At 52.4% G+C, this 8,336-nt stretch overlaps 1 protein-coding gene across 1 annotated transcript in view; it reads left to right on the plus strand.

Annotated features, from left to right (window-relative positions):
• The window catches only part of TULP4 (TUB like protein 4), a 143,681-nt gene extending 137,254 nt beyond the window's left edge, over positions 1-6,427 (plus strand). The window contains exons 13-14 of the mRNA XM_052645691.1: positions 305-2,826; positions 4,464-6,427. Coding sequence (XP_052501651.1) covers positions 305-2,826; positions 4,464-4,580 — 2,639 coding nt within the window. The 3' untranslated portion in view covers positions 4,581-6,427. The remainder of the gene's footprint in view (positions 1-304; positions 2,827-4,463) is intronic.
• Positions 6,428-8,336: the final 1,909 nt, after the last annotated feature.

Consider the following 8,336-nt stretch of genomic DNA (forward strand, 5'->3'; position numbering starts at 1 on the left):
ACACTTAGTTATTTGCCCCAGTGCCATTCAGGTACATGGTATTTATTGAAAAGCTCTGGCAATGCCCTAAGCTTATGGATAACTGTAGGCTGCCCTGAGGAACCCATCAGGTTCATCCTGTGTGATCTTCTAGAAACATTAGAGAAGTTTTGCATAACTTGTGTGAACTGTCTGGCTTTCCCTAAGCAAACACACCTTCCTCTGTAGCCATTGCATTTGGTATGCAGGAGGACTGGATGAGTTGTGCTGACCCAGTTTCATGACACTGTTTTCTAAGCAGCTCATCTCCCTAATTGCCTTCCAGTGACAGGAGCATCTGGTGTACCCGAAAACAACCCGCCCTGTACCGTGAACATCCCCATTGCCCCCATCCACAGCTCGGCTCAAGCCATGTCCCCCACGCAGAGCATCGGGCTGGTGCAGTCCCTGCTGGCCAACCAGAACGTGCAGCTGGACGTCCTGACCAATCAGACCACAGCCGTGGGCGGTGCCGAGCACGCGAGTGACAGTGCCGCCCAGTACCCCGTGTCCAGCCAGTACCCCGTGTCCAGCCGCTACTCCAGCCCCGGCCAGGTGATCTTCGGAGGCGTGGAGGTGGGCCGCGGCCTCCCCAACCCGCCTCAGCTCTCCCTGCCGCCGCCGGCCCAAGGGGCCATCCAGCTGTCCATGCTGGACCACAGCGACCGAGACCACGAGCATCTGCAGAAGCCAGCCAAGGCCCTGCGGCCGGTGCCCCAGTTGGCCACCGAGGGGGATGCGGTGGTGTTCAGTGCCCCCCAGGAGGTCCAGGTGGCCAAGATGAACCCCCCGCCCCCCTACCCCGGAACCATCCCTGCTGCCCCTACCACGGCGGCACCGCCGCCCCCGCTGCCGCCCCCACAGCCCCCGGTGGACACGTGCTTGAAGAAGGGCGACTTCTCTCCATACCCCACAGCGGCACACTACCAGCCACCCCTGGGCTACGAGCGGATCACAACTTTCGACAGCAGCGGCAACGTGGAGGAGGTGTGCCGGCCCCGGACGCGGATGCTCTGCTCGCAGAACACCTACACGCTGCCCGGCCCGGGCAGCTCGGCCACGCTGAGGCTCACGGCTACCGAGAAGAAGGTCCCGCAGCCATGTACCAGCGCCACCCTGAACCGCCTGACAGTCCCGCGCTACTCCATCCCCCCGGGGGACCCGCCACCCTACCCCGACCTCGCCGGCCCGCTGGGCCCCAGCCGGGGCGTGGGGCAGAGGCCAGACGGCGGCCTCATCCACGCCACGCTGCGCAGGAACAACCGCGAGGCGGCTCTCAGGGCGGCGCAGCTGGCGGAGCCCCCGCGGCCGCCACCGCACCCGCCCAAGCCCAAGGGCGCAGCGCCCTTCCCCGCGCGGCCACCGCCCACGCTCTACACCTGCAGCCAGTGCAGCGGTGCAGGGGGCGCGGCGGGCCGGCCCGACCCGGGGGCGCAGCCAGGCGCCAGCCTGGCACACGCGGCCAGCACCTCTCCGCTGACCTCCCAGTCGTCCTACAGTCTCCTGGGCGCGGCTGAAGGCGCCCGAGAGCGTGCCGACTACGTGAACTCGGCCTTCACGGAGGACGAGGCGCTGGCCCAGCACTGTCCGGCCGACAAGCCGCCAAGGCACCCGGCGCTGGGCGAGGCCGCTGTGGCCGTTAAGCGGTCACCCCCTTACCAGTGGGACCCCGTGCTGGGGGAGGACGTGTGGGTCCCTCAGGAAAGGACAGCCCAGAGCACGGTGCCCAACCCCCTGAAACTGCCCCCTCTGATGGTGGGTCCAAGCCAGCACCTGGACGTGTCCCGAGTGCCCTTCGTCTCCCCCAAGGCTCCCACCAGCCCTGCTGCCACTTTCCAGCCTGGCTATGGGATGGGGGTGCCCTACCCGGCCGGCTACAGCACCTCCCCACTGCCGGGGGTACAGGCTCCCTGCTCCCCGAAAGATGCCCTGGCCCCAGCGCAGTTTGCCCAGCAGGAGTCCACTGTGGTTCTGCAGCCCGCCTACCCGCCCAGCCTGGCCTACTGCACCCTTCCCCCCATGTACCCGGGAAGCAGTGCCTGCTCCAGTTTACAGCTACCCCCTATCGCCTTGCACCCTTGGAACTCCTACAGCGCCTGCCCGCCAGTGCAGAACCCCCAGGGCACTCTCCCCCCCAAGACACACTTGGTGGTGGAGAAGCCCCTGGTGTCGCCCCCGCCCACCGACCTCCAAAGCCACCTGGGGACAGAGGTGATGGTGGAGACCGCAGACAACTTTCAGGAAGTCCTCTCCCTGACAGAGAGCCCGATCCCCCAGCGGACAGAGAAATTCGGGAAGAAGAACCGAAAGCGGCTGGACAGCCGGGCAGAGGAGGGCAGTGTTCAGGCCATCACCGAGGGCAAGGTGAAGAAGGAGGCTCGGACGCTGAGCGACTTTAATTCCCTCATCTCCAGCCCCCGCTTGGGGAGGGAGAAGAAGAAAGTGAAGAGTCAGAAAGACCAGCTGAAGTCGAAGAAGCTGAATAAAACGAATGAGTTCCAGGACAGCTCAGAGAGCGAGCCAGAGCTCTTCATCAGCGGAGATGAGCTGATGAACCAGAGCCAGGGCAGCAAGAAGGGCTGGAAGAGCAAGAGGAGCCTGCGGGCGGCCAGCGAGCTGGAGGAGTTCAAGTGCAGGAAGGCCAGCGAGAAGGAGGACGGCAGGCTGGGCAGCCAGGGCTTCGTGTATGTCATGGCCAACAAGCAGCCGCTCTGGAATGAGGCCACCCAGGTGTACCAGCTGGACTTCGGGGGGCGGGTAACCCAGGAGTCGGCAAAGAACTTCCAGATCGAGCTGGAGGGGCGGCAGGTAAGAAGCCGTGTCCCGGGGTGCAGCCAGAACGCGACCTTCTGGTCGCGACAGATCTCTGGGCTTTGGTCTTCGAGGAGAATCGTTCAGAAGGCCGATGGGAACTGTGGGAAGCAGCTGATGTCTCTTAGGGTGGGGCCACTCAGACCTCATTTTCAGTGTGCCCGTCTCTATCTTATTTCTCACCAAAGTAATCCATGTCCTGATTTTTTAAAGTCTGATGGTTCCTACAAGACCCATGAGGAAAGTAGCAGGCACTTGCCCGCTCCCAGACCCTACCCTCCCAGAGGCTTATTTACTCTTCCAGTTCTGTGTGCTTTTCCTGGTGTCTGTCGATGCATTGGCAAAGAACACATTTCTACTTCTGTCTCTTGATTTTTCAGTTTGGAGCGTCATGTACTTATTTCTCTCTAAGCAACTTGAGGGTTCATTTTCTTCACTCTGGTCTCCCCCCAGCACAGGTGAACTTTCCCTTCCCCTTTTCCCAGGTAAATCAGTTGTCGTGGGTCCCTGATTGTGCCTCTAAATATGACTCATGTCTGAGCCACTATGTTTCCTTCACTGTGCAGGCTCATTGCGCTAGATGTAACGATTACCCAGCTTCTGTTTGCTTATTTCTCTGTGTTTCTGTCATTAAGTCCTTCCCTGACTCTCCAGCAGAACAAGCATCCCCTCTTGGTACACTTGAGCCTTTTTCGTAGTTTCTCAGTTCTTCCTGTTCCAGCCTGGAGTTCTTGTGGTCCCACTGCATGGCTGGCATTCTGGACTTTCCTTCCCTACTATTCTGGGAACTCTTTTCACTGCCCATTTAAATCTCAACATTGTTAATTCGCTTAACAAATGTTGATAGAGTACCTGCTATATGCCTGGCAATCTTCTGGGCCCAGGAGTTGGCAAATTAGGGCCCACAGGCCCACCCAGCCTGCAGCCTCTTTCTGTAAAGTTCTATTGAGACACAGCCACATCCGTTCGCTTCAGTACTGTCTACCCTGCTCTTACCCTACAACAGCAGTTCAGTAGTTGTGGCAAAGTCCACATGACCTGCGAAGTCTGAAATGTTTATTATCTGCCCCTCCCAGAGAGTTTGCCGACCTCTCTTTTGAGTGCTGAAATTAGAGCACTGAGGAAAGCAAAGGAAAGTTCCCTGTCCTCATGAAGTTTACAAAAATGGGAAAGAGACAATGAACAAATAAACGTCATGTCATGTAACAACATCAGCAACGTGGTCTCAGTAAGCCCTGGGGTGACCAGAACACAGAGGCCCACGAGGGGACCGGGCATGCTCTCCTGGTCCCTCTCTGAGCAGGGACGTCTGACAGTCACAAGCAGTGGTTCTCTTAAGCCTCTTTCAGCTTGGAGATTCCTTTCTCTGCTGCTCCTTTCTCCTTTTTGTTTCCTTGGTGGAGAAACCCCTTCCTCTGACCCATGGAGCTCCCCATGCTCCGAATCTTTCTTGTGGCCTCCCCATCGCACAGTTCAACATGGTCCTCCATGTGTTTGTTTCCCACTAACTCACAGTTAGGTTGAGGAGCTTATCAGAGTCGCAAATCTCTCACAGACGTGCTGTCTGCCTCTGTCGGGAGCGGCCCTGAGGGTCTCCTTTAATGTGTCTGCCTCCCCACCCCACCCCACCCCAGGTGATGCAGTTCGGGAGGATCGACGGCAGCGCGTACATCCTGGATTTCCAGTACCCCTTCTCTGCCGTGCAGGCCTTCGCAGTCGCCCTGGCCAACGTGACTCAGCGCCTCAAGTGAGGGGGCTGGTATGGGCAGGAGAGAGAGGCCTGAACTGACAGAGCCCCACGGCCTCGGGGTCCGGGGCCCAGAAGATGAGGGCAGAACTGGAAACATCTCTCAGGCCCAGGAGAGGGCACTGACCTTTCGTCGTTATTTGTTTGGGTTTTTACTATCCATTATTGTCTTTTTTTTTTTTTTCCTTCTTTTTAAACAAAAGTAAGATACAGGAGAATGGCATTTGGAACCAAAGGGTGTGAGGCAGCTGGTGGTGCTTGGGAAGCAAGGCTGCTGTGGGAATGGATGTCCTCCTGGGTTTGTTTCTGTCGGCCACAGGCCGGGGGGCCCTTCCAAGGGAAGGTCAGCCGGCCTCCTGCCTGGTCGTTTTCCTCCTCTACAACGTCCAGCTTTTATTATTCCTCCAACATCACCACTAGCGTAAAAAAAAAAACAACCTTTGAAGAAAAACTCAACCGAAGAATCCTGAAGGTACAGGTTCTCTTGGTGGGGCACCGTTTAATTCACACGTTATGTTATTCCCCACCCCCTGAGGTGACTTGATTAATGAAGGGTATTTTGGCAAATGCACTGTGTTTGACTAATAAAAGGAGGCTTTTTTCCCGGGGGGTGCTGTTGCCAGGTATAAAAGGATGTGCTCGTGAGCTGACAGGGAAGGATGACAGGAGGAAGGGACTCCTGCGGGTGTGTGCGAGGTCCAAGGGCCACACTCAACAGCACATTTACATTGACGCCTCCATTAGATCCCCAGTGTGTCAGAATTCCGTCGGCTCAGCGATCCTTCCGGCTGATCAAGCTCCCCACGTGGTGGGGGCCACGGTTTCCTGGGCTGCAGGGATGTGTCACTAGAGGCCAAGAAGTGGGGCTTCCCTCCCTCTCCCGCTCGCACCGTGGGATCTGGGAACCCCAGCCGACACAGTATTTTTCCCGTTAGATAACACTGTTCTGTACTTTTTCTTCCTAAAAATGCTGACAGCACTGATTTGAAAGTACTCCTTTCCTCTTTGGGGCTGTATTAAAATTCAGTTGGCTAGAGACGTTTTCCAACAGATTAGAAATGTAACAAAAAAGAAAAGATGTTAGGCACTTGCCAGGGTGTGAAAAGATACAGTTATAATCAGTTCTTTGACAAGAGCCCCACCAACTTCTCTAGGGGGGAAAAATTGTTTATTAACTGTACAGACTGTTTACTGAGATGATAAACCACTGGGAGAACATGGTTAAAGTTACAGAACCTACCGAAGTTCCTTGACTGTTGCTTGCAACAACAAAATTGTTGCAACAATTGCAACAGCAAAAATCCAGAGATTATCTTTCCCCATCTCCCTCTCCTAGGGGACTTGCTGGGCCATATTCAGCCCTGCTCATAACATGACCCAGTTCATGTTTTTGGTTACTCGTATCTGTGAGAGTAGGGCAGGAACACAGGAACTGTCTGCTGGTTTAGGGCCCTAAACGTGGATTTTGTTTAAAAAGAAACAAGTGGAAGATACTGCAAAAACATATTTTCAAAATAAAAAAATTGGTTTTCAGTCTTCTGTTTTAGTTTAAAAATTGGGAAGGAAACAGGCCCACTGAAAGATGACATCCCCTTAGCATTTTCTCCAGACCCTGAAGAAACACAGGTGAGGTTTTAAATATGGTGAAGGCCGTCTCCCCGCTATTACCAGAGGTTCCCATATTTTGAAATATTGAGCCTGATTCTTTGGTGGGTAAATTTTTCCAGAAAGAATTTAGCTGTGTACTCAGAATTACATAATTCTTTTATATGAGTTTGTGTAGCTTAATATGATGTTTCAGTGCTTATTATCAGTTGTGCAATAATGGTTAGAGCCTATTTCTAAATAATTTAAAGCCAGTTCCCTTGTTTTATTGTCCAAGAGTTAATTATTTAACTTGCTTTGATAGTGTTCGTAGAAATTATTCTGATACTATGTTCTGGTGAGTTATGCCATTTTATTATTTATTTAGAAAAATAGTATGTTTGTAACGACTTATTTGGTGGCAGTATGTTTTGCTGCAAGAAATAAAAAGGATATGGTAGAAGGTTTTTTTTTTGCTGGACAGTTTGTACTTTTTCTAATTGGGAAAAGCTCCTACTCATCCTTTAAAAGTAATTTTTTTTTCATTTTGTGTTATCAATTATATACAAAGGAGATTTCTTCAAGATAACAGGTCCTAAAATACTATTTCCCCTTCTGTTGAAAATTTTATTTTCAATGAAAACAAGAGGTGAAATGAAGAGAAATCCTTGGAATGAAAATGACAAATACGTGTGAAGAGAAAGTGAGCGTTTGTAACAGATAATGAACTAAACCTGCTGAATGCTTAGCTCAGTCCCCAGAAGCCCTTTCTCCTACATGGGGATGAAGGCCTCCACCCTGGATGCTTGGCAGGAATTTGCCTCTGATGAGCAGCCGCCGCCCCAGCCTGAAGGAGAACCACTCACCGATCAGAAACAGGTGGCTGTAGCCATTGTAATGTGGTGTCTTTGCAGTTAATGGTGATGATTTCACTTACTTTGAAAATTGCTTTCATTTGGTCAGTCTCTATCAAAGTCAGTACTTTAAGCAGTGGAAGTCTTCATACTTAGTGTTTATTAATGGCAACTTACAAATATTAAGATACCTCACTGAATCGCTAAAGTTAAAAACATTAGACCAGTGAATAGTCAACTGCAGAACAGGATCCACACCTCTCTGAGGGAAGCGGTATATTAACAAACAGGAAAACCAGTCTTAAACTTGGTTTAACCTCATCAAACCAGAGGCACAGCTTTGAGTATAGTATACCCATTGAACGTATGTGTATCCTAAGAAGAACTCACACCAAGAAAGCAGGAAAATGTCAAAGCTCTCGTGACAGGAGAAGTCAAAGGGTTTGCAGTGTTTTCACCCTTGGCTGTTGCTTCCTTATCGTGTGCCCCAAGAGGACACTTGAACGTGTGGCCATAGATGAAAGCCAGGAGACTGACCCTCAGATCAAGCCAGCTCTACCACTGAGTTGGTGGGTGACCTTGGCCCTCTTGTTTATCCATCTGTAAGAGGAAAGGATGGCCTGAACAATCTTCTCAATGCCTGCGTGAGGGCCTGAAACGTACGTGTCCTCATTTCACTTTACAGACTTGGAAGGTAGGTTTCAAAACATGGCCTTATGTAGATTTTATTTTATTTTATTTTATTTTGGCCTGTTTTCATGAGCCACCTACTGAATGTAAACCAGTGCATTTAAAATAATACCTTTGGAAGCTTTACCTCTAAAAGCAAATGAGTTTGGAATCATGTTTGTTCTCATAAAATTATGCAAAAGCACCAATTCCGGGAAGGCTTCCCTGGTAGCTTAGTTGTTAAAGAATCGGCCTGCAATGCAGGAGACCTGGGTTTGATTCCTGGGTCAGGAAGATTCCCCAGGAGAAGGGATAGGCTACCCACTCCAGTGTTCATGGGCTTCCCTGGTGGCTCAGATGGTAAAGAATCCGCCTGCAGTGTGGAGGACCTGGGTTTGACCCCTGGGTTGGGAAGATCCCCTGGAGGAGGGCATGGCAACCCACCCCAGTATTCTGGCCTGGAGAATTCCTCGGACAGAGGAGCCTGGCGGGCTGCAGTCCGTGGGGTCACATGACTGAGGGAGACTAAGCACAGCAATTCCAGGTAAGACAGAGGAGCCACACATGCGTGTGCCCTGCTTGGTGGGCACCCCTGAGAATGGCCCTAAAACAAGTCACCATTTGCCCTAAAGGGTGGGTAGGAAAAAGACAAA

Source organism: Budorcas taxicolor, chromosome 9, assembly GCF_023091745.1.
Source record: "Budorcas taxicolor isolate Tak-1 chromosome 9, Takin1.1, whole genome shotgun sequence".
In the NCBI taxonomy this organism is placed as follows: Eukaryota; Metazoa; Chordata; class Mammalia; order Artiodactyla; family Bovidae; genus Budorcas; species Budorcas taxicolor.